This window comes from Rhipicephalus microplus, chromosome 4 (genome assembly GCF_043290135.1).
Source record: "Rhipicephalus microplus isolate Deutch F79 chromosome 4, USDA_Rmic, whole genome shotgun sequence".
Taxonomy (NCBI): Eukaryota; Metazoa; Arthropoda; class Arachnida; order Ixodida; family Ixodidae; genus Rhipicephalus; species Rhipicephalus microplus.
The window spans coordinates 155868713-155895865 of NC_134703.1; the positions used below are offsets into that span (position 1 = coordinate 155868713).

The 27153-nt window shown below is 46.1% G+C and overlaps 1 protein-coding gene across 3 annotated transcripts in view; it reads left to right on the forward strand.

Moving 5' to 3' along the window:
• The first annotated feature begins 5405 nt into the window (after positions 1–5405).
• The window catches only part of LOC119172429 (ubiquitin carboxyl-terminal hydrolase 25), a 99791-nt gene continuing 78043 nt past the window's right edge, over positions 5406–27153 (forward strand). For 2 of the 3 annotated variants that reach the window (XM_037423531.2, XM_037423533.2), the window contains exons 1-3: positions 5406–5790; positions 18966–19160; positions 24947–25111. In XM_037423531.2, the coding sequence (XP_037279428.2) occupies positions 5749–5790; positions 18966–19160; positions 24947–25111 (402 nt within the window). In that variant the 5' untranslated portion in view covers positions 5406–5748. The remainder of the gene's footprint in view (positions 5791–18965; positions 19161–24946; positions 25112–27153) is intronic. The other variant, XM_037423532.2, reaches the window with a different exon arrangement.

A 27153-nucleotide genomic window follows, 5' to 3' on the forward strand; every position in this document is an offset into this window, starting at 1 on the left:
GTTATCTCTGCACTAGAGTCACGCATGAGGGGTCGCCTTTCTGCGTCGGGTAGTAAACAGGCGTACATTCGTTCTCAAAATGTGCGCTACTTACCATTTTCGTAAATCATGCAGGGGTCCGGACCGCCCTTGTGTTCAGACAAAGGGAAACACCTCTTGTCAGTGTAATTTATCTTTTTAGAACGACATATATTTTACATTTAAGTATGGTGTATGCAACTTTCTTTAAAGGCTGATTATCAAGTTTTTAGCGTGTACCTGTGTTCAATACACGACCTCCTCTCAGAGGGGGTCCTAGTTCAACGCCCTTCAGCAGTCTGACACTATGGAAACCGCATAAGCCACTCGATCGGTTCAAAGAAGATTTTATGAACAATGCAGTTACTCGAACTCAGACAACTTATTCTTACACTGTGGCACGGACCCAACAACCGTTTTTTTAAGGGCGGAGCTCCTTATAGCGTGGGTCTGTCGCTCCTCCGTATGTATGTATGTATGTATGTATGTATGTATGTATGTATGTATGTATGTATGTATGTATGTATGTATGTATGTATGTATGTATGTATGTATGTATGTATGTATGTATGTATGTATGTATGTATGTATGTATGTATGTATGTATGTATGTATGTATGTAGTCACCGGTGGCACATAGCCGCTCTAGAGCGGGTATGTGCCACAGGGGTTGTGAGAGGGGAAATGGCGGTACTTAAAAGTGTTCACTAGCTAGATGGACGCACGGACGGACGGACTCGCAAACAGACGGATGGACGCGCGGACGTTACGTATGCACGAACGGACGAACAGGCGTGTGGATGGACTCACGGACGGACAGAAGCAAGAACGAACAGGCGGATGGAAGCACGGATGGGCTGACGGACGCTTCGCCCCACTCATCATCATTCACTCCGTGGATATGCTCTAATTTTTTCATTTTTTGAAAGCATGATTTAAATTAACGGATTTAATTTTTATGTAAATGAAAATAAAGCCATATAAAATAATATTACTGCCATACATGATCTTATTTGTGTCCCCCCTTGCGAATTTTCTGGATAAATGCTACTGCTATACTTACAATATGTTAATCGAGGGTCAGTATGTGCTCCCTTTAAGGAGCGCGTGAAGGGAAATTTTCACAACGGAATTTATTGTGTATATAATAGAATTTTCGAAATTCAACGTGTCGCGAAACCAATATCATGAGCGCCACCGTAGAGGAAAATTCCGGAAATTTCGGCCGCACGGGGTTCTTCAACGCGCACCGAAGTGTGTGATGCGTGCTTCAAGAATTTTCGTCTCCACCGAAAATATGCGTCCACCGACCGGGATTCAATCTCGCGACCTTCGTGTCACAGCCGAGCAACTGTGTTTCATTCACAATTTCTTTTAAAGGGTACTGCATAAATCGTCATTCCACATAATTAATGCTGCATGCTCCAACTACCCCACCTTGGGGAAGTGCGCGTGCCAACAGCAGGGCAATCATTATGACCTCTTCGCGGGGTCGGGGTCTCTGTGATCACCGCTGGCCCATCATCAGTCAATTCTGACATACTGACATCAGACCTGACCTACTGTACAGCTCGTCTCCTACATCACAGCTACCGTTCTCGGCAGACGCAACTTGTTCACGTCGCCCGCCTTAAAGCCCTGTCATCCACGTGACTCCGCGCTCACGTAGCCATTACTCGCCCAGCGGGCTTCGTCAGTAAGTACGACAATAGAAGAGGAGGACCAAGAGCGCTTGTCTGGCGAGCGTATCGGTGCCGGTGCGGCAGCCAATAACCCTTTTTCATCAACCTATGTTTAAAATATTTCCAAAAGGAACCCTGATGGGATGTGAAACAGCAGCGTTGCGCACGGGTGGCTTCACGGGTTGAACAGCGCTAACGCGGGTGCTGCGGTGAGCGCTGGAAGATTCGCGAGTGGCGGTAGCGGCTGGTGTTGCGGGTGAACGGACGAGGTGGCAGCTGCGGCGAGCGCGCGGCAGGCGAGAGAAAGATTGACATCAGCGTGCACTGCGACGGGGGTGTGACGTCAACGTGCAGCTGCGGCGTGACCTACTTGCTGCCACTCCGTACGGACGCACGGAGGGGCAGCGTTACACAGGCTAGTCAAAGGGCTGCTTCGCGTCTAAAAAGATATTTCATCGTAACAGTTTTGGTGAGAGGTGCTGGGTATACAATAACGGCGCTCTCGACTAACGACGACGCAGCGACTGCAGAGGCGCAACTCGTGGAGCATCGCCGAAGCAGACGAATTGCTGGTCCGCCGCTTGGGCATGATGCACAGGGCCAAGCAGCAGTGGAAAATGAATAACGTCATTTGTAATCTAACGTGGTTACACCACGGCGTACTATAGGTAACAATCTAAACGAAGATACGAATCAACTATTTTTTTAGCGCTGTATGAAAATCAACCTCCATAAAAATGAATTCAGTGAAAGCGCTCCCGTCGGAAATTATCGAAAAAATTGAAGCTGTGTTTAAATGCATTAGCTTTAGCAAAGTATTGAAGGACTCTGGTTTTGGTTAACATCGATCAGTTTCAGTGCCTGCTCATGATTGTGTCGAGTCTTCCTGGTGTCTAATGGTTTTACTTATTAAATTTACTTTTCTATGGGTTATGCAAGAACCGATCCGGGCATATTTTTGGAGCAGTAATTTTGGAATATCATAAGTTTGATTGGATAAGCATAGTATATCTCGGAATTTCGGACCCCTTAACTCTACTTTGTTAACTGCGCTGACCAGCTTCATGCCACACTTTCACAATTACAAACATGCCAGTGCCTACAAAAAGTAATTTTGAAGCTTTGTCACATATATATCTGACCGCTAACGACGCATGTAGTTAATTCGCGAACTAGTGGATTAGCGAAACACATATGTGCGCGGCCAATCAACCTGCATAGGCTCTGAAACACTGATTTGTTTTGATTTATTTATTAGTCAATTAATTATTTAGCACTATTTATACACGCGCTTCTTGTTTCACTGTAATGTATGCGGGTTTCGCCCATTAGCTCAGCGCAGACCGCCGCAGTTGTTTGAAGTAATTCTGCGAAGATACGCGCAGAACGCAAATAGTAAAGTGGCTTGCGCGAGTACTATAGCGATGACGCTGGAATTTAGATTCTACGGCACGTGTAAAAAACGACGAGCGCCGCCGATAATCAGATTATCGACGGCCTACGCTTTGTTCGCCGCTATCAGTAATGATAATAAGCCAACATGCGATTATGAGAGACGCCGTAGTGGAGGGCTACGAAAATTTTGACCAAATCTATTAGGCACACGCGGGCCTCGTGCATTTTCGCCTAAATCAAAAATGCGGCCTCCACGGCCGGGATTCGATCCCGCGACCAGCGTGTCAGCCTCAGCTGTCAATCACCATATACCAGACCATCACGACGGGTCATGCTATGAAATCAGTATACGTGCACACGTTGCTGATTTGAAATTGAAGCCTATGACGTCACGCTGACACATGCCTGCGCTGGGATTTCAGCGCATAAATATAAAAATAAAATTAAACAAACTGAGTTTGAACTTCGCTTGTAAATTAATCACACCAGCAGTAAACGGGAATTTCGCGAAAACGAAATTCTCGGATAATACAGATACTCACGAGTTTTTAGACTGACCTCGTACTTGTGTTGAGTTACATGGAATTTATCAAGTGCGCAAAGTGTTGTATCGAATATAATAAGAGCCATTAGTCTCTAGGGCTTTGGGCGCTATCAGCATAAAATATTTGTTGCAACACTTTTAAATAGGAAACCTGCATGGTGATTTCAGTATTGTGACAGGGTAATTTGTAAAGTGCTAGTACGAAAGAATAATAAAAAGAAATGGTTTTTGCTTTAGAGTCGCTAGCTTCCGCTTTTATCGCCAGTGGCTCTATATGCATGCCGTTTGCTACGCGTTATCAACAAAAAGGGCCGGTCTTAAATCGATCACTGATAAGAACCTAGAATCGGTGCAAACAAAGAACCATGCGCGTAACGCCTGAAACGTCTTTATTAATGTGCAGCGATCAACCCAGGTCGTTAATGAATGAACACTGTCGCTGCGAATTAAACGTGAACGCTGTTTAATAATTATTTCTCGATTGCGTTCACACGAGCCACGGAAGGAGCTACACAAGCGTGTAATCCAAGGTCGCGCCACCTGTGCAATTAAAGAAGCCGCCATGATTAAGCGTATAGCTTCTAAGAAGCATGGCCACGCCCACTCGCCACTCCCACTAAACCAGTTTTAAATCTCGACAAGGAAACACGCTGGCACAATCTGCGTCAATCCACACCATCTGCTTTCGTCTCAGCCGCTATTGTGGTCACTGCAGAAGAAATCCGCGCCGAACATCCTGTGCCAGTTGTCTAAATAATGCGAAGTGGTTTTATAGCAACCACTACCATAGTTAATGGAATGGATTTTTGCTGCTTAAGGTCGACATTCACGTTACAATTCTATAGCAAAATAACAAGTTTTGCTTCCTGGACGCAGTGAAAAGTTATTCCCCGCGGTACAAACGCGGTCACACGCGCATTACAGTCGAGTAAATACGGTACATATGCGGACGCGCGAACTGCTGTGTCCGGTATAATTCTGAACAACTGCCAGATGCATCGAGAAATTAGTAGCATGGTTGAAACACTGCAGCATTAAGCGATACCGGCATGACACGACAAGGACTCGCATGTTATTCGTTCCCGATGACGTTTAGTATCATGCGCTTGCATTTCCCGCGCTTTTTTTTTTCTTTTTGTATTGCGGTGTTCTCCGCTACGGACTCGTTGCTATGCTGCATCGGCACGACGTGTTCCTCTTATTGTGTCCGCAAGCATCATTCTGTGGTTTCCCGCTTTGTGCCGCTCTAGTTTCACCGGTACTAGGGAGCCTACATGACCGGCCGTCTATGTAGGTTCCCTAACCGGCACAACATATTCATGTCTACGAACGTGGGATCGTAGGCTGTCGTAGGTTCAAGACAACAAACCCCCTTCAACAGTTATCGTTTTCGTACTTACTTCATGCGACACTGACTGTCTGTAGCGATTAATTTTACGTGACCGGTGAACAGAATTTCTTGTTGCGTAGGCATGTAAATGCGAATTCAAATGATTGTGGTTGTTTGTTACGATTTACAACGGCCTGCATGCTGAGCGTCTGCTACACCACGCCCACTTTCACACTCACGCGATGTCTTTTTATTTTGAAACAATAAAACAACAAAAATTTTTATAAAATTTATTCAAATCTTATAGTACATTTTAAGTGAAATGATATATACGTGACAAAATACAAAAAAATAGTACCGCACTGATGGTTTCGTGCGGGCCTGTGAGCAATCTTTCTCTCCGCTCTCCTCCTCCCTCTGTGGAGAGAGGATATACAAATCCAAAACCTGCGCTGCCTGCGCGTTTACGGCGATTTGACGAACGTGTGCTGCTCGCGTGTTTGCTGGAGTTGCCGTGTAGTTCTCAAGTTCGCGTGCTTGAACAAATGTTTGGAACACCGTGAGGTCGGCGAGTAGTGCCGTTTCAGCTCGTGCTGCTAGCAGATGCCGTGTGTCTAGCGGCGCTCGTTGCAAATGCGCCAGTCGTGGAACCATGCCAGTCGCTGCTGGTGTCCAGGAAGGATTCACCACTGATGCTACGGTGCGTGCTGCGATGTCCGTGTACGGCAACTGATCGGCCGTCTGTGCGCTACGTTTGAGTGAGTGACGAGAGTGAGACAATGACCGTCGAGCACTCTCCCTTGGACGGCCACGCCAAGAAGGTGAGACAGAGCTTGACCAGCGTTAGGCTTAGGTCGCGAAGGTCGAGCGGCGTTCGTGGGATGCGGCGCTCTCTTTTTTTTCCGTTACGTTTGAGGTTTCGCTGATGACGCTTTAGTTATATTTTTGCTCCGGTGACCTGGACGTGCGGCAACGTGCCACGTTTTTCCTTCCTTCCTGCTGCCAGTGATCCTTCGTTTTGTCTTCAGGTTTTCTATTTATTCTCCGAGCCGGCAAGAGCTCGAGTGTCACCGGTGTTGGCTGGCAGCGCTTGCGGAGGCTGCTCGCGGCCGCCGAACGGAAGTCGCTCCGCCGATGCGGCTTGAAAGCGCTCAGAGTTCATACTTTCGGGGAGAGTGGTGCGATTAATTAGCGTCGACGTTTAGTTAATTGAAATTGCTGTCTAGCGCGTTATAACTGGTTGTCTTATGATGAGCACGCGACAGCGCAGCTTGTGAACTACGCTTCACGAGCAAGTGGAAGAAGGAGGTAACAATGTTGGCGCTGGTATTGTCACTCGTGGTACTGAACGCGTCGCAGCCGGTTCTTCCTTTAACCGCCGATGTTTAGGAGGCGAGTCGGCGCCGAGCGGCGAAGTGCTACTGTTTTCCTTTGACGTGCTTGTGTCTTGTCTGCGTTACCTGCCGAGTAAGGCTGAGAAATGAGTTAGTAACTGGCACGTCGTAGTTGTGCTCGTTTCCCCATAAATTTATGCCCCGCGAGTTAAAGGCCTAGCCTTGAGCGGTTCAGAAGTCGAGCGGAAACCGAAGCCTACTCGAACGAGCCGGTTGGAGACGGCCCGCTCTGCATATGTACTGCTCTTGTTTTGACCCTCGGGATATTCGTGAGGATTAGACGGGATCTAAATGCTAGTATGAATTGCGCTTAAACGATGCGTTCTTCTCATTCGTTTTTTTTTCTGCGTAATTAATCGGATGGGGCGTTAACGTTTGCTCCAAGTCTGGTACGGGTTATAGCGCGAAAACAAAACGACGACACAGAGACAAGAAGGACACGAGCGCTTGTCTCTGTGTCGTCGTTTTGTTCTCGCGCTATAACTATCTCATGCCATACCAACTAGCCCAAGCTGCCGCACTTCTGGTACGGGTGTCACGCGCGCACTCCCGTTCTCATCGTGCGTTATTGCCAACCGCAATCGAGACACTGTGTCCTAATGTCGGGCCCAACCTGAGTCTAAGTGAAAGTTCGGTCGCAGTCAAGTTGGGGGACGAGATTTCTCGATCCCAGTTGGCTGCCCTTCCGCAGCTTGTGCAAATGAGCCAGTCCCGTTCAAAAGCCGCACCATGTAGCAGCCGTATGATATGCGTAGGTGGGAATATTAACTCATTTTAGCAGCCTTTAATTCGCGCATCAACTTACCATGAACATTAACATACGTTTTTTTTTTCTTAAGTGGGGGCGGGGTGCATTCATGCTTTGAGCTAGGGTGCGTGTGTATGTAGTGCACTATTTCGGGGGGGGGGGGGGGGGGGGTACCTTCCTTCCCCTCCTGTCAGCCCTGACTATGCCAGGGATCGCGCGAATAGCCGAAGATATCTGTACGGTGCGGTTTGAGTTGTAACATTTTTTGGAGACTTCGCATGATGCACGTCATGATAACTGCATTTGGCCATGTGACTGCTCATATTGTAGAGGCTGCGCATTGAAAAAGTTGTCTGAAGCACTTGAATCGCTACAGGGCTCCTCAAATGTTTTTTTGAACTTGTGGAAGAGCTTAGGCTACAGCATTCTGAAATCATTTGCACCATGAATCAAATGCAGCACTTACTTTCAAGCAACTTGGACCTCCCTGTTCACAAACAGTGCCAACTCGCAGCTAGTGCCTCCCCCTCCCACAGATTTGTTAATTGTGATGCAGTTATGATCAGAGATGAATAAAAAAGTAATAAAGGAAACATTTTTTGCCATTGGTTACGTTGAGGTTAACAAATCCACGTGCAAATTAAAGCAAATTTCTCCCATACAGCATTCCTCTTAACCTACTGAGCAGTTTTGTGTTGTTAAACACAATTATATTGTGGGCATTCGTGACTTACTTCATCTTCATCCCTGCATGATCATAATCGGCACACCCACTCATCTCATTGTCCTCATTGCCCCTGTGTGATCGTGTGGGTGCAAGCTCTGCCCGTTCGTTTTGTGAGGTCTTGCCTCTAATAAACGCTGCTGGAACCGAGACTTCATGCGGGGTAAAGGTGGATTTTTCGTCCTCTATTTTCTTGCAACCCGCTCTACCCCCTAAAGCTTCGTTCAGGTCGCCGCTTGCGCCCACTGTCCGGCAGCATGCCGCAGAACGAGCCTGCCAGCGCTGATGTCGTCACCCTTGTTGCGCCGCAATCCGCCCCTCCCGTTTTCGTACACGGACACCAGTGTGAACCCCTGCTTTTTGCTGGTCTTCGTGGAGGAGACGTAGAAGACTGACTTGATGACTACGATCGCGTAATTGCTGCTAATCTGTAGGATGAGGCCGCCAAACTGCGTTACGTTCCTTCCTATCTGATTGGAGTCGCGAAGACATGGTATTTCAACCATTTCATTGACTTACACAACTGGGCTACCTTACAGCAGCAGCTTCGGCACGTTTTTGGAACACTGGCCATTCGGTCCGCAGCCGTGAAGAGGACTCTCGATACTCGCCGACAACTTCCCCGCGAATCGTTTACTTCCTACATGTAGAATGTCCTTGCACTGTGCCGGCGTGTCAATTCATCCATGCTGAAATCGGACAAAGTATGCCACTTTTTTGAAAGGCGTAGGAGCTGTTGCTTTTAAAGCCCTCACTGCAAAAAACCCAGCTACTTGATGCGCTGGACTCCGTTCGTCTCCAACCAGACATTGGCGATCACCCCTCCATGTTTCATGGCGATTTGCGTGACCTCATCCTGGACATTATACGCGAAGAATTGCAGTCTATGTTCTTCACACCTCCTTCAACGCACTCTACTCAGTCTTCTAGAGTGCCCTTGCGTGACATCATCAGGGAGGAACTTGCGTCACTGACTGGCTCTGCGCTCGTACGGCCACCTACTTTTTGCCCCATATGAGCCTATGCTAAAGTTGCTGCCGCGCCTCCCAGAGATGTACACACGACATTGCCACTATCATCCTACGCATTGGTTGCTGCCGCTCCGCCGGTCAACTACCGTACGTCTTCTGACCCTGCGGCCCACTTGACCAGGCTACCTCCAGGTGCTCCGAACACCTTCTATTTCCCCACCCTGGTGCTCGTCCCGCCCTGTCTGCTATTATTGCGGCTATTGTGGCCACGTATCTCATTTCTGCCGAAAGCGCCAGTAAAATGGGCGTCGGGGTCACGACATGCGCGAACGAGATTGTCCACTGGGGCCTTTTATCAAGGTACGCATTATTCGTTTCCTCCACACCCGTCTCCATCTCCACCTGCATCGACTGCTCCGCGGAACAGCCGAAACACGAGATGTTGTTCGCTTTCGTGCTTCCACCGTTCCTCTTCTCCACTTTAGCCTGCCTCATTCTCCTCTGATAGTCATTTGGAAAACTATATGATACAGTTTGTGGAGGAAGAACTGCATTTGAAATTAGAACTGAAATTCCCCCATCACGTCCGTGTAACATGATTTCTGTGGAAGTTCAAGGAGTGCGTGTAGATGCTTTGGTATACATGGGTGCCACATTTTCTGTTATATGCACCGATTTCTGTGAACATCTAAAGAAAGTAATGACGCCTTACGATGGTTCCAGGTTAGCTGCTGCCCAGGGGAACATCATTCGCTCTTCCCCATTTTGTACTGTGCGCGTTTTCGTTGGCGGCATCCACCGTCATGTCCAGTTTGCTGTCCTGTCACGCTGCTTTCACCAACTAATTTTAGGGTGAGATTTTCTATCATCTGCTAACGCGGCTGGCTATTTGCTATGGACAACACATCGTCCACCTTACTGTCACAGACTACATGCTCGATGACGACAAACAGCAGCAACTTGACAACTTCACAGACGCAGCAGCTGCTTGCATTGTTAGAGAAACACGCAAATTCTTTCGATATTTGCTCGTCTACGCTGGGCCGCACCACTACCACAGCACATCGAATTCGTACAGTTGGGATGCATCAGTGGTGTACATCTATCATACACTGCCGACCCCACGGAGTGTCTCTAGCTGAAAGAAAAATTATAGAAGGAAATGTTGCCGACATGCTTGAACAGGAAGTCATCTTCCGTCATCTAGCCCTTAGTCATCTCCTGTTGCTTTGGTCTGTAAAAAAAAATGGCTCTGCGTTTTTGCTTGAAATACCGGGCGCTTAAAGATCACACGCAAGGACGTGTACGCCATGCCATGCTTTGACGATGCCCTTGATTCTCTACAAGGCATGGAATGCTTTTTAAGCCTTGATTTGTGTTCTGGGTTCTGGCGAATTCTCATGCATGAAGGTGATGAGAAAACAGTGGTCGTAACCCCCTGATGGGCTATATGAATTCGGCGTGATGCCTTTTGGGCTCTGCAAAGCGCCCGAGACTTTTGAGTGCATGATACACTGTGCTGCATGACCTGAATTGGAAAACTTGCCTTTGCTACATATATGACATTGTCATCTTTTCATCGTGTCCTGAGCACCCAGAACGATTGAATCAACTTCTGATGCGTCTTGCCGGTGCCGGTCTCCAAATAAACAAGAAATACTGTTTTGCTAGCAAATCTATCAAGGTCTTAGGGCACGTCGTTAGCAAACATTGAATTTTGCCTCACCCTGACCAGATTCCTGTGGTTGTTAGCTTTTCGCATTCAGAAAGACCGAAGGAGTTGCGCAGTTTTCTTGGCCCTGCCTCCTTTTTTCGCCGGTTTATCCGGAACTTCGCCTTCATAGCTGCTCCGTTACACCAGCTACTTGCTTGCTACTTCTCTTTTCTGAGGTCTCAAGAATGTCAAACAACATTCGGCCTGTTAAAGGGTGCCCTCACGTCTGAACCTGTACTCTGCCATTTTGACGAAGCCGCACCGACTATCCTCCATACTGACGATGGCGGCTGTGGTATGGAGCCGTTTTTCTGCAATGCGACAACTCTTCCCTAAAGAGAGTTCTTGCATATGCCAATCAGCTACTCACCGCTTCCGAGAACTACTACACGATAACTGAGCAAGAGTGTTTGGCTGTGCTTTGGTCCTTGCAGAGGCTCCGTCCCTATCTCTACGGCCGTCACTTCCCCATCGTTACCGACCACCATGCCTTATGCTGGCTCTCTACCCCGAAGAAATTGTCCGGACGCTTGGGTCGGTGGACACTACGCTTGCAGTGGTATGACTTTGAGATAATTTTGAAGCCTGGTCTATATAGTTGCCCGCTTCCTATTACCCATCTCGGCGTTGGCGAGAGCTCGACCGCTACATCTACTGCAGTTCATACGCTTGCCTCAATAGGGCAACTCATTCCGATGACGAGCAAACATCTAGCTCCCGCTAGCGGTCCAAATCGTACTGCAGGCGCATTATAGGCCACCTTTCAGGAGCTTTTCATCCACCTAATGCGTGACTTTGTCGTTAACACCTGCACTTTAAGCTGGACAATGGGGCTCTACCGCCACATTTACCATCCTGACAGTCAGCGCTGCGTTCCTGTGCTGCCACGCTCTTTGACATCGGGTGCTCGAAGCCTTCCACGATGGCTTGACTGCTGGCCATCTTGTGTTGAAAAAACTCTTGATTGCATCTGATGTCGTTATTACTGGCCTGGCCTTTGTTCTAGCGTAGCGCCGTACATCTGTTCCTGCTCCCATGCCAGTGCCGAAAAGTCTCGACATCTGCACCTGCCGGACCTCTACAGCAAGTTCCGTGCCCTTCAATGCCATTCGACGTTGTAGGTGTCGACTTTTACGTGCCTCTCCCTGTCACATCTGCTGGCAAACGATAAATAGTGACAGCTGTGGACCACCTGACACGGTACGCTGAGACGTCCTTTGTCATTGCTGGCTCGGCTGTGGAAGTTGCTGACTTTATTCTTCAGGCCATAATCCTATGTCATGGGGCTCCTCTTGTACTGCTTAGTGACCGTGGCGAAGTGTTCCTGTTACAAATGTTAAATGAAGTACTGGGCGCTTCTGGAACTACTCACAAGACTGATTCAAGCTACCATCCTCAGACTAACGGTCTCACCGAAAGATTTCAATCGAACCCTTGCTGACATGACAGCCGTTTACGTCCAACCCGACCACAATAACTTGGATACTCTTCTACTATTCCTCGACACCACGGACCCGAGCTAACGGGGGAATTTCTACTCCCTCCCACGCCTAGCCGTGCGTGGCTTTGCCGTGTCCGGGGAAAAGGGGATCCTGGGGGTTGAGCTGACGCTGGGTGATTGGACCTTTAAGGCCCCCCGGCAGAGGCAACACACCCCTTTGGCCCCGGCTTCACGTAGACGGCACCCCTGGGCTGACCCACCCAGGGGAAATCGGCAGTCGCCTTTTCCTATCTCTCTCTCTCCCTACATCTTCGTCTTTATCTCTTACTATTTATCTGTCCTGTCTTCTACTCTCTTCCGTTTACTTCCAAACTTCCTGGCGGCTAGGGTTAACCCTGTGCAAATAGCCTACCTAGGTCTAGGCGCATTGGGTTATAGTAGCGTTGTACGGCTGGCGTCTGCAGTTTTCAGCACCTGTAAACTTGTAGCGTCCCCTCGTTGGGCTCCGTGGTGGGTGGCCGCCAACGCTGCTGAACAAAAATAAGAAAGGCATGCATGGAGCATCCCCCCTAATGTCTGATCGTACCGGCTTAAAGCGGGTACGCACCGATGCTATAAATTTTTTCAACCAGCCAAAAGAAACATATCCTCACTTTCATGTTATCCATTGTGAAAAAACTGAAAAGCAAGCCAGGACCGTCTCTCCTTTCCTAGTTTCTAGATGTCTCACCGAAACTCTTGGCACGGGATACAAGGTAACCAAAATGGCTAGTGGAGACCTTCTCCTCGAAATCCGGGACAAAGAACAATTTGAAAAGCTAGACCGTCTTTCAGATTTCGGTGGCATACCAATAACCATAACACCACATAGGTCAATGAACACAACTCGCGGAGTGGTATCTGACATGGACTTAATTGACTTGACTGAGACTGAACTTTTGGAGGGGTGGAAGAGCCAAAATGTCACTAATGTACAGAGAATCATCATCAGAAGAGACAATAGGGAAACACCAACAAAACACTTGATACTCACGTTTGCATCCAGTAAACTACCGGATTCCATTCAAACAGGGTACACGAAAACATCTATCAGGCCGTATATACCAAATCCTCGTCGTTGCTTCCAATGCCAGAAGTATGGCCATGGCTCTAAGACCTGTCGTGGTCGCCAGACTTGTGCACAATGTGGAGTCCTAGGCCACGTGTCCGAGAACTGCAAAGAACCGGCACACTGTGTGAACTGCGAAGGAAACCATGCCGCATATTCACGCTCCTGCACATACTGGAAAAAAGAAAAAGAAATAATTACATTGAAGGTGAAGGAGAACATTACGTTTAAGGAAGCACGGCGAAGAGTCGCCCCATTCTATGGACCTACATACGCTGATGCGGCGCGTCAGGGGGCACCGCTGCACCAGCCCTCGCCACCCCTTCGGCCCGCGCAGAGCGAGCCGTCGGCTGTGGCACCTGCCCCCAAGGCGGCTGTAGCCCAGGCTACACCGCCTACTCTCAAACAGAGACCGGAGACTCCAGAGTCTTCGGGTCTCAAGGCCTCCCCTCACCAGGCGAGGCCCAAAATCCAAACTAACAGCCCGCACGTGCGGGCATCCAGTGCCTCCGAGGAGGCAATGGATACGTCGGCACCCTTGGTGCCGAAAGAGCGGCGTGGCTCCTTGGAGCGCGCCAAGAAAACAAAAAAGCAAATAACAGGGCCTGGTGGTGGCCCTGTTAAGTGAACTCAAACTCCCCGTCTAAACAGCCACTCGCTTTTCGTACACACAGCATTATTTTACATTCACCATGAACACTCAAATTATACAATGGAACGTCAGGGGCCTTCTCAGAAACCTTGACGACATCCAAGAACTCCTACACGAACACTCACCAAAAGTGCTGTGTGTACAAGAAACACACCTTAATTCAAAACACACAAATTTTCTTCGCAAATACGTTATTTTTCGAAAGGACCGTGATGATGCCGTGACATCATCCGGAGGTGTTGCCATCATAGTGAATCAAGAAATTGCATGCACACACTTACAACTCCAAACATCCCTTGAGGCAGTGGCTGTTCGAGCGGTTCTTTTTGATAAACTGATCACAATCTGCACGATTTACATTCCTCCTAGTTATCAGCTACAAAAACGTGATTTACACTCTTTAATTGATGAACTTCCGGAACCTTATGTTCTTCTTGGAGACTTTAATGCGCATAGCAGGCTATGGGGAGACTCTCGGTATGACGCGCGAGGTCGACTGGTCGAACAGTTCCTTCTCTCGTCGAGCGCGTGTCTCCTAAACCGAAAAGAACCAACCTATTATAATCTCGCCAATAACACCTACTCCTCCATAGACCTGAGCATAGTATCTCCATCTCTTGTGCCTCTACTCCAGTGGAAAGTCGTCAGTAATCCGTACGGAAGTGACCACTTCCCTGTAGTTTTGAGCACGACAGTAACTGAGTGTCCATCACGTGTTCCCAAGTGGCTCATAAACAGAGCCGACTGGGAACAGTTTTATACTATTGCTAGTCTAGGTTGGAATGACATCCGTACTTTGAACATTGATGTTGCGGTGAGCTACTTCACAGCGTTTTTGATCGATGCTGCAACAAAATGCATCCCACAAACAAATGGACACCCTGGAGAACGACGTGTGCCATGGTGGAACTCTGAATGCCGAAACGCGCGCAAACAGCAGAACAGAGCTTGGAGGCTGCTTCGGAACTCGCCGACGGCCGAAAGTCTTGAAACCTTCAAGAGGGTAGGGTCTCAAGGCAGGAGAACGCGTCGGCGGGCCGGGGGGGAGGGCTGGCAGAGGTTTTTGTCAGGGGTTGATTCATACACACAGGAGGCTGGGGTCTGGGACATGGTCCGTGGGATGGCGGGAAAGCAGGTACACACACTTCCACTCGTGGGCACTCGGGGTGATACCTTGGAGGATCGGGCAAGCTTCCTCGGTGCACACTTCGAACAGGTATCCAGCTCGTCCCACTATACTGACACTTTCCAAAAATACAGAACAAGAATAGAAAAGCAGAAACTTGAACACAAATCCACTAGATACGAGGGATATAACCAAGCTTTCAGTCTTGCTGAGCTCCGAACATCTCTGAACTCCTGCAGTACTTCTGCCCCAGGTTCTGACCGTGTGATGTATGAAATGTTAAAGAACCTACCAAACGAAACCCGAAAAACCTTACTTTGTTTGTACAATGCTATTTGGTCTTCTGGCACTATTCCTACCTCCTGGAAAGAGGCTATTGTTATTCCCATTTTGAAAGAGGGCAGGGACCCTTCTTTAGCTTCGAGTTATAGGCCTATTGCACTTACAAGCTGCTTGTGCAAAGTCTTCGAAAAAATGATAAACTGCCGACTTGTACACTTTCTTGAAACAAACAATTTGCTCGAACCATTTCAGTGCGGGTTTCGAGAGAGTAGATCCACGACAGACCACCTTGTTCGTATCGAGGCACAGATCAGAGACGCCTTCGTCCATAAACAATATTTTCTCTCCGTGTTCCTCGATATCGAAAAGGCTTATGACACAACATGGCGTTTTGGAATTCTAAGAGACCTATCCAACCTTGGCGTGCGCGGAAGAATGTTTCACATAATCACAAGTTACCTGTCAAACCGGACATTCCGTGTCCGAGTGGGCACGGTTCACTCTCAAACATTTGTCCAGGAAACAGGCGTTCCACAAGGTGGTGTACTTAGCTGCACACTTTTTCTCATAAAAATGAATTCCTTGCGCTTGACCATCCCTCGCAATATGTTTTATTGTACATATGTGGATGACGTCCAGCTTGGCTTTAGGTCTTGCAATCTGGCAATGTGTGAGCGGCAGGTTCAGTTAGGTTTAAACAAGCTCTCAAAATGGGCAGAGGAAAACGGATTCCGACTGAACCCACAAAAAAGCACGTGTGTCCTGTTCTCCAGAAAGAGAGGCATGCACCCAGAACCCGACATTGAACTGAACGGTCAGGGTCTGCCTGTTAATACGGAGCATAAATTCTTAGGATTAATCTTGGACAACAAGTTGACCTTCGTACCGCACATCAAGTATCTAAAAACAAAATGTTTAAAAGCCATGAATGTTTTAAAAGTGTTGTCACGTACTAGGTGGGGTAGTGACAGGCAATGTCTCATGAACCTATATAGAAGCCTCATTCGCACCCGCTTAGATTATGGGGCCGTTGTTTATCAGTCTGCGACTCAAAGTGCTTTGAAGATGCTGGACCCCGTGCACCATTTGGGCATCCGCCTTTCTACGGGGGCTTTTCGCACCAGCCCCGTAGAAAGCCTTTATGTTGAGTCAAATGAGTGGTCGCTTCATCTGCAGAGAACTTACATGTCCTTTGTTTATTACCTTAAGGTGAAAGCAGACAAGAAGCACCCCTCATACTCTACTATTAATGATTTGTCGAGCTCAATTTTGTTTCAAAACAGGCCTTCGATGAGGCAGCCCTTCTCTATTCGCCTGAAGAGTCTAGCTGAGGAAACTGGAATCTCACTAGAACACAGTTTAATGGCTCCTGTAGCATATCCGCCACCGTGGCAATGGCAGACTATAGACTGCGATGTGTCTTTCCTAGAAGTTACAAAACATGCACCTGTTGCCCATATCCGAACATACTTTTTGGAACTTCAACACAAATACACATGTCCTGAGTTCTTCACAGATGCCTCCAAGACTAACTCCTCTGTGTCCTATGCTGCTGTAGGCTCATCCTTTTCGGATGCTGGTCCACTACATCCACGCACAAGTATCTTCACAGCGGAAGCGTACGCGATACTTGTGGCAGCTAAACACATCAAACAATTACAAATACAAAAAGCAGTAATTTATACAGACTCCCTAAGTGTGGTAACGGCTCTGCACAGTCTTAAAAAACAAAAAAACCCAGTCCTTGTCTCACTTTACTCTATTTTATGCACACTTTACACACTCAAACAACATGTTGTAGTGTGCTGGGTGCCAGGGCACCGTGAGATTCAAGGCAACGTGAGGGCGGATCAGCTCGCTGCATCCGTGCACAAAAGCACTGCCCCTACACCCATATCAATCCCGGCCCTCGATCTTAAACCATCCCTCAAACGAAACCTCAGAGTATACTGGCAGAGCAAGTGGGATACACACACACAAAACAAACTACACGTTATTAAGCCACACCTTGGTCATTGGCCGCCCGTATCGAAATCGCGTTATACAGAGGTGATACTAACGAGACTCAGGATAGGACACACATACACGACACACACACACCTTTTGTCCGGTGGCGATCCACCATTGTGTGACAGATGTGGTGAAGCATTGACAGTCCTTCACATTTTAATTGAGTGCAAACAATTGGACACTGTAAGAAAACAACACTTTCCATTACCCTACCGACAACATATACCTTTACACCCTGTAATGTTTGTCGGTAGGGAACCGCTTTTTAGTTATAAATCATTGTTAGCGTTTTTAAAAGAAATTCATAGCTTTCATGTCATATACCCGGGCATACCGTAGCATGACCTCTCCAGAGAGGTTTTTGCTGCGGTGGCTACACAAGAAAGCACATGCCTCACGGCCCTTGGACGCAAGGGTATGAACGAGTGAGGCACTTGTGCTAATGCCATACATATGCACCATCGTCTTTTATTATCACCAACTTTTGTCATCTATACACATCACACACACCTTTCACCGCATGGTCATGATTTTATTACTTGTATGTTTTTACCCGCCTTATTGCGAGGAATTTTATGGCCCTTATACAGCCGCTTATCACAATCATTGTCCATAATTTTAGTAAGATGAACTGGCGCTCTTTGGCCGTGAAATGGCCCTTGCGCCATAAAACATCAAACATCATCATTCTACTATTCCTGACCTTCGCCTGAAACGGCCATTCAGCGAACAACTGGCTACTCCCCGTTTGGACGTTCGCCTACTACCTTTCTCAACGTCTCCTACATTACCAGCCATGTTAATTCATGTCTTGTCTTCTAGTGAATGTTTCACGAAACCAATGCAATTTTAAACATGAATCAATCAATGCAATCGAATAATACATTTCCCGACTGGCCCAGTCTCGCCATCAAGCTCTCATCAATACTGAACTGAGACAACAGGAGTGGAAGATTGTTTATGACGCATCCTATCGCGTTTTGTCATTCCGACATGGTGATGAGGGGCCGCATTTGGCACCTATTCTCACTCCTGGTCTCTGTGACAAATTCCAACCATGCTTCATCGTGCCATACATAGTTTTGGAACAGACTTCGCCTATCAATTATTGTGTCACACCACTTGTCGCCTTAAGAGACCACTGTTACCACAGCACCAAGATTGTCCACGATTCTTGCATGAAACCTTTCACGCGACGTTCCTCATTGCTTTTACTTACGGCCGCCAGGATGTCCGCTTCCAAGTGGGGGGGAATTAGTGTGGGCATTTGTTATTTACTTAGTCTTCATCCTTGCATGATCATAATCACCATTATCCACTTGTTTCTTTGTCCTCATCGCCACTGTGTGTCATCATCCTCTGGGTGCAGCCTCTGCCCGTTTGCTTTGCGAGGTCTTGCCTTGAATAAGCAGACAGGGGGAAACCCCTGCCTCCTGAGATGGCAGGGGTTTCCCAGTTTTGAAACCCCTGCCATCTCAGGAGGTCAAAACCCTATGATGTCATCAGTGCTGCTTTGGTAGATAGTCATGAATATATATATATATAGTCGGTGTGGACAATCAGTTTAAACTAGAAACAATTGTAAGCTGGCTGTGTGTTTGTTGTATGGGCTTTTGTTGTCCTGTGTGCTCGAGCTAAGAAGCATACTTCTCACGAGCAGTGGTATTGCAGTACTAGTCATTTCAGGCACTAGTTTCTTCAGTACTTAGTCACTACTGTACAGTGTTGTCTTAAGCTGCTCTCTGCAACATTGAGGCATGAAAACTGTCACTGCTTGCTGGTCGGTGTGCTGGTGCAAGATGGTTTTGCCTTGTTGGTTTTTGCAGCAGCAGCAACAGCTGCAGCAACAGGAGGAGGCGGTCCGTCAGGTGATCAACCAGTTAAAGGAGATCACCGGTGTTGAGGATCCGGCCATCTTGAGTCAAGCTCTGGAGGCCAGTCGCACAGCCTCCGGCAACTACGACCTCACCCATGCCATCAGTATGCTAGTCGAAGAAGATGGTGGACCTTCTGTGCCTCAGGTGGGTACAACTGTCCTTCTGCTTGCAAGTCACCGTGAGGATAGGCTGAGGGTTGCTGACAAGTGTCACATTGGCAAGCTGTGTAGGAATGATTGTATAATGCTTCCTGTACTAGAGGAACATGGTGTACAAAGTGCTGTGCAATGCTATGGTCAAGTGTTAAAAGAAACGCATATTGGTATTCAGATGAACATGGCATATTTGGGGGGTGGGGGGGTATTCGCATTCACTGATAAGAGGTAATAAAACCTCATGAGAGGAAGCCGCATGGGATTGGGTGAGGCTCGTCTGGCAGTCAGACGCAGGTGTAGCAACCAGAAACGGCAGTGCTGTCAATGACTTTGGTGCAAAATGGGCACGAAAATGGACGGTGGCCCCGTTCTGTCCAATATACATATACAAAACAATCTCTGGACGACTTGGATTGGATCGAATCGTAAAGTCTGGGGCCGGATAATTGAATTAGCGGGCTTTTTGTCTGGCCTACTCCAATCCCACACTTGTAGTTTGCGAAAATCACAGCAAGCTTGCGACCACCAAATTTCTCGCCTAGTTGCGAAACCACCTTACCGTTCACTCGAGGCATTAACACACACACAAAAAAAAAATTTTCAGGTCATAGCGCTTTTCAATTTCAAGCTTTGAAAAACATTTCCTGCCAATGTTGATGTTCAGCTATAATTATTCTGTACTTCTTCCTGTGTTGAAAACATTTATAAATTTCTTTGGCTTGCCTATTGGCTGCTTGCGTCCTCTAGTCCTCTCATGACATTTTATTTCAATCTCGAAACCATTTGGCACTGGTGTACTTTACCAACTGCTTCTTTATTATGGAATAAAAAATACATTACTTAATATTCTGCTTTCACATATTGGAATTTTGGATGCCAAGGGCTGCAGCAAAATAAAGTTAACTTGGCATATTCGTGCTGTCCTATTTTTGCTGTTCTATGACTCATTGAACTTTAGTGCTTTTTTTTCTAAATTTGTTTCAGGTTTCACAATTTATGTGTTGTGAAAACGGAATGATTGTGCTTCAGCAAGAGCAAAATAATTCTTGCACTGCACGAGAAGTCTGTAGAGTGCATAGTTTTGTTCAGGGGTGTTATCAAATCTGGCTGTACTTTTTATAGTACAGTGATAATCTTACTAGTACTAGTACCATTAAAGAGTATAAAATGGAAGTTGAGGGTATAGTACCCCAACTTACAGTCTACCCTCAACTTAGTAGTTGAGGGTAGACTGTACCCCAACTATCTCGGGGAAAAAATCAGGCAAAAATCTCATCAAGAGATGACACACCGTGAAAGCCTCAAATGCAACTGAATGAATTGAGCTAGTGGAACTTTCAAAGTTAATCAATAGGCATAAGGTAGCCGGCATCAGAAAATATAGTGGAGAGAATCGAGCAGGTTGTAAAAAGCGTCGGAAGCCTAAAAGCTACGGAGGAAAACTTGTGCATAGGCAAAAATCGGATTTCTGTATTAAGTAACAAGGAAGGCAATGTCATAACGAATGTACATAGGATAGTCGAGGTGCGGCAGAGGAGTTCTACAGAGCCAGGGTAATATCGTCGGAAACAATATTAGTCCAGAGGGATTCGACATCCTGCAAGTAAAGAGAGGAAAAGTAAGGATAGCCCTAGAAAGAATGCCAAGAGGAAAAGCTGCTGGTGAGGAGAAGATAACGGACCTCCTGAAAGATGGTGGAGAAATTGCGCTAGAAAAACTGGCCACCTTATATACGAAATCTCTCATAACGGGAAGGGTGCCATAATCTTAGAACAACACCAAGAACATACTAATTCATAAGAAAGGAGACTTCAAGGACTTGAAAAATTACAAGCTGATCAGCTTACGATCTGTTCTCTAATAACTATTTAAAAAAATTATCACTAATAAAATTAAGACGACATTGGAATTTAATCAACCAAAGGACCAAGGAGCATTTTGTACAGGCTACTCCACAATGGACCATGATTATACAATCAATTGAGTAATAGAGAAATGTGTGGAATACCACCAATCTTTTTACATATCCTTCATAGATTACGGGAAGGCGTTGGACTCATTCGAGACAACAGCAATAATGCAGGTACTTCAGAATCAGGGCATCGACTAATCCTACATAAATATACTGGAAGAAATCTACTACGGCTTCACAGGTACATTAGTTCTCCATTAAAAAAGTGAAAGAATCCAAATAAACAAGTGTGCAAGGCAGGGGGACACGATCTCTCTAATGCTATTCACCGCTTGTTTAAAGGAGGTATTCGGGACCCTAGGCTGGAAAGAGTTAGGCATAAGAGTTAATGGAGAGTGTCTTAGTAACCTCCGATTCGCTGATGACATTGCCTTGATGAGTAACTCGGGGGACGATATACAGCTCATGATTACAGAACTGGTCATGGACAGCAGGAAAGTAGGTCTGAAAATTTATATGCACGAAACAAAAGCAATGTGCAACAGCCTGAGCAGAAAGCAGCACTTTAAGATAGGTGGAGATGCGCTGGAAATTTTAAAGGATTTCATGTCTACTTAGGATGGATAGTAACTGCGGAGCCGAACCGTGAGCGGGAAATAACTAAAAGAATAAAACGGGGGTGGATCACAATCGGCAAGCATTCTGAGATCATGAATAGTAATCTGCCACCAACCCTGAAGAGGAAAGTTTGACAGCTGCATCTTGCCAGTACTTGACTACGTAGCAAGAACCTGGAGGCTTACAAAGAGGCTTCAGCTTACATAGAGGATGATGCAGCGAGCGATGGACAGGAAAAATGACAGGTGTAACTTTAAGAGACAAGAAGGGAGCAGAGTGGAACAGGGAATGAACTGGGGTTAAGGATATCGTAATTGCAATATAGAAGAAGAAATGGATATGGGCCAAGCACGTAGCGTGCACGTAAGCAGGATAACCGCTTTTCACTAAGGGTAACTGACTGGATTTCCAGAGAAAGCGAATGCACGAAGGGGAGACAGAAAGTTAGGGAGGTCCACGAGATTAAAAAGTTTGCAGGTATAATGTGGCAGCAGAAAGCACAAGACCGGGTTGATTGGCGGATCATGGAAGAGGCCTTTGCCCTGCAGTGGGCAGAGTCAGGCTGATGATGATGATGGGACTTTGTGGGTGCTCACATGTACCTAATGTTGTGCAGTGCCCCAGAGATTGAACCAGCCATTTTATTTTTAAAAATGCCCCCCCCCCCCCCCCCTTCCACCTTGGTTATCTGAGACCCAAGAGGTTGCGACAGATGCTGCTGTGAATATGTGAGAGCCGTTGAGGTTTTCACTGTTGCCTAGACACTTGGGTGGAGAAGGGAAATGGCGATGGCACAAAGGGTGCTCTCTGTCAACAATGAAAAATATGGGAAGAGAGGAACGTGGAGAGTATAGTTTGTTTTGATAAAGACAAAAGCATAATCACTGAGCTGCTGAACGACAACAGAGTACTTTGTATGTTCTGTGACCAGGTGGCTGTTCACTGGAAAGAAAAAAAAAAAAAAAGGTAGTGATATTGCGAACTTTTTTCAGCAGCTGTAACAATGGCATGGAAGGGGCTGAGCTCTACAACCATTCTGCAAATAACTACAGATGGAAAATTCATCTCCGATACAAAGTGGTACAGGTTTACATTTACCCAGATCATAGAAATGGCTGCAGGCAGCTCGTACAGGGTTTCGGACGTGTCGACTATTGTCCTTCAGTCGCATAATACCAAGACACTCATTTTACATTGTTGTATCTAACAGAAGTGTCAAGAGATCTCTAGCGTCTGCTGAGCTTGCTGTTACTCTATCCATACTGATATCTTCAGAAAGCTTGGAAAACAATCCAGATATGCCACAGTACATTGAAGTAGTGTTCTAAGAAGCGTGACGTTACGCTTTTCATAAAGTGCCGGCGCTTCAATATGCTGTTTGGTATTGGATGACTTTGTTATTCGTTTGACAAGAGCATACTTACTCCCCATTCTTGCATCTCACCAGCTATCATATTGCGGGCCAGCGTACAGTGTCGTAACTTCAGCAAAAAAAACCGTGAAACTCCATGAAAATTTGCACGTGTTGTGTATTGCATTAACGCAATGTGCAAAATATCAATAAAATTAAACTAGTGCTTCTTTTGTGGTCCTTAGTGTAATAACACATGTTCCAAATTGCCCCCAGTTCTACAGAGGCCCTCGTGGTTGAAGACATGTAAAATTCTTGTCTTCCCGTGCGTAGCTCCAGGATACTGGAAAGTTAATACCTACATTAAAGAAGAAAGAACTTCTTAGTTATCGAATTTTGTCCTAATCAGAGATTCAAACTTTGAACTTTTCGATTAGAGCTTCGGATTTCAAAGTAGTAAATCTTTACCGAATGGCCTTTCTCGGCCTGTCGATCAACTATTTGCTCTAACCGGGAAGAGGGTGGCATATTTCTTGATGCTGATTCTTTTCTTGATGCTGATTATTCTCTTGTTATTCCTATGTGCTATTAATTACTGCTTTATTGTGTGAATATTATACATTATGTGACACCCTTGCTGTAATGGCTTCAAGCAGTGGGTTGACATTATCAAATAAATAAATCAAGTAAATAAATAAATAAATATTGTTTATGCTCAGCTGTATGCTAATTGTGGTTTGACTGATCATGGAAATTGTAAATTCTGAGCCATAATCAATTCTTCTGTACTAATTTAGCGTCGCTTTTTAACAATTGGCTTGTAAATGAATGCTGGCAAATTTTTTCAATTATTGCTTTCAGTACTAAATGAAGTTTTGGAAGCTGTGTGTCTTACGGAAATTGCTGCTGAACATTCTAGCATCCCAAACAATTCAATACAGCGAGCTTTCTGCAGCCACCTTAGTTTGGAAGTCACACTTGGTCACATTGTCACGGCGCTGAAAGTGCTCGCGTGGAAGTAGCACACCAAGACTTCATGAAGCATCGTTCTGCTTGCCATTCCTATAGTCTGCGAGGGAAAGAGAAATATACTTTATTGGGCAATCCTGCGTGGGGAGGGCGGGAGCACCACGCAGGGTTCAGCGAAGGCTGCTACTGTGGTCTCACCGTCACAGGAAGCGATCACGCAGCCTAGTAGTGAATATGGCAAAATCAGTCAGTGAATCGACCTTTTTTTTTTTTTCCATGTACAGGAGCGGCAAATAAAAGCACTTCTTTGACATCTTGATGGGCCTGCCACACCCATTACAAAAATTACAGTTATGTTTTAAACACAAATTGAGCAAAGATACAGTCGGCCAGAACTTTAACTATTGTGTGCAACGGCCAAGTTTTTGTCTCTCAGCACCATATTATAGTACGAAGTTACAAAAAATTGCTTCGTAGACATGCGATTTGTGGGCATACTTGTTTGCACCTTTTTTTAAACATAATTCAGTCGTATGACAAGTATACAAAAAAAAAACTGCTACACATGCACGATAGCTAGATTTGGCTGATTGTACATGACTACCTGTTTCATGCGTCGGGACATTGTGATACGGCACAAAGGTACAACATTGTACCTGTTTTGATGTTAAAATTGTGTTGCCTAATACTGTCAAGTGTAACCTCCTGCATTGGGATAATGTGATACGGTACAACTTTCAGGAATGAAATGGAAACAAACCTCGTAAGAGCCACCACATTATATGATTTAAGGCACCTGATGGATCGTATGTTTTCTGCATCATGGTGAAAATGAATAGCTGGAAAAAACATGCCTTTATAGTTGTTTAAGGTTGGCTTTGTGTGTTGTGGCTTTTGCACATGCTTCACTCCTTGTCGTGGGCAGGTTAGTACGAAGCTGCAGGTGGCAGGTGACGGGGCTGCGGCAGCACCTGGCAACCATCCTGGGGCAGCCACTTCCCCACAGAAGCGCCCTGCCAAGGTCATTGACCTCACAGGAGAAGGGGATGACCTCCAGAAGGCTATTGCCCTCTCCCTACAGGAGCAACAGGTGAGGGTTCATGTGCCGTATTTTCCAGTCTATAACTCTCATCTTTGTATAAGTCCCACCCCTCTCAGAATTGCAGTTTTTCAAAAAATAAGTATACAAGTCTCACCGGTGTAAACGTCGCACCGGTGTAAAAGTTGCCCCGGTGTACAAGGCGCACCTGCTCACCTGGTCATTTATTGTTGCATCGGGAGAAAGCACTGCGAAAGTTCATGTTGAGGTAGCCGTCGTGTTTTCAAGTTTCCAGCTGTTGGCAGGCAGGTGTGCGAGCACTTCCCAACATACATAAAAACAATATTTTCAGTCGGAAGTATTGTTAAATGATGCGATAGCCAGCAGCGCTCACTCAAATCCATAGAAGTTGTCTCCTTTCAAGTCACTCGCGAATAGCGCAGCTATTTGTAGTTGTACTCCTGGCACGTACTGCCCTCTGACTCGCTCCATTTGGACTCTTCAACATCGGCCACGCAAGAGATCCAACCGGCCTTGTGAAAGCCTGCCAAAATGGTCTTGTCCGATATTGAATTTCATGTTTGACTTGCCTAAATCTGCTTGTCTCATGCACCCCGTTTTAGGGAAGCTGTGTTCTCCCTCCGACATCCAACTCTTTCCGTTCATCTACAGGTAAGCGTACTTGCACAGGTTATTCTCTTAAAGCAATTTGAGGTGCTTCTCTGTCTGGTTTTTTGCGAAAAATCATGGTTATTTCAGCAATGCTCTTTGAGGCATGACGAGATCGGGGGGCACTGCTCGACCTGAAGGCTTAAAGGGTGAACAGCCTAAAGCCTGTGTTTTTCATTGTTCCACTGAAGAAGACTTTGTACTGCAGTTCGGAATGTGAAACCGAGAACATCCAAAATTGTGTGATTTCACTACCATGGGTAACATTACAAACTCGTGTCTGGCTGGTGAAGCAGTCTCGTTTTGCGACTGTCTGCAAAACGTTCACTATTGTAGAAATTGTGTTTTTGACTTATGAGGTCCCCTCCTTGGAAACAGCACGCACATCATATTTTTGCCCGAAGTCGTAAATGAGAAAACTGCCACAAGTTTTTGCTTGATCACAATGCATAAGATCCAGGGAAAGGTTTTTTCAGAGATCTTTCCTTTGACCTTTTTGTATTCAGTATAACGTGAAACCTATACAAACGACGAGAGCTTAAAGGGGCCCTGAAACACTTTTTCAAGTAATCATGGAATGAATTCACTCGAAGAGCTTATTGCCTCACAAATTCAACGCTGCAAAAATTTTGAAAATCCGTGTAGTGCGAGTGGAATTACAAAGGTGTGTCGCATCCTGCGATTGCATTCTCTCTTTTCTCATCCTGACGAAAGCGCTGGAAGCTAAGCAGGGAGGAATAGAAGGGCAAACAAAAAACATCATGCGTGCTTCACAACCTTGATCACTTTTTTCTTTTTCTTTTTTCTTTGAATGCGCGGCTTTTTCAGTGTGATCGCGCGCGCGTGTGTGGACAAATATCGGCCTCCAGCGGCGATCTGTGTAACGAGCTAGCGCGCCATGTTCAAGTTGACGTGTGATTTTTGGGCATGTAACATGATTTGTTGAGAGAAGAGAAAGTAATCTTTAGCTGACTTTGATAATTTATTGTGAATTTCAGGCCGAGTGATATGCTATATTTGGCTGTACAATGATGTACAAGTCTACGAGGTAAAAGGGCTTACTATTCAGTAAATAAGTAAGTGTTTACATACAAGGTTAAAATTACGCTGTCTGGATCTTAAGCATTTCCATTAATGGGTCCCACACATTCTTTAGCTTGTGGTAAAACTTGGAACTGAAGCCGCACACTTGTTTCCACGAGTCCATTCACTGGCTGTTTTGTTTCAGGCAGCTTGGGCTGATGGATTAAAGGTGTAGATTTTCAATGCCATTTCCCCATCTCAAATACTGTGCATTTCATTACTACGCGAATACACTAAAGGACAGACATGGGTCTTGAAAGTGTTCTTTTTTTAATTGGTTGAGTTAATGCAACAATATTTAAACTTCATGTATGTATTCAGTTATTTCTGCAGATTAGAAA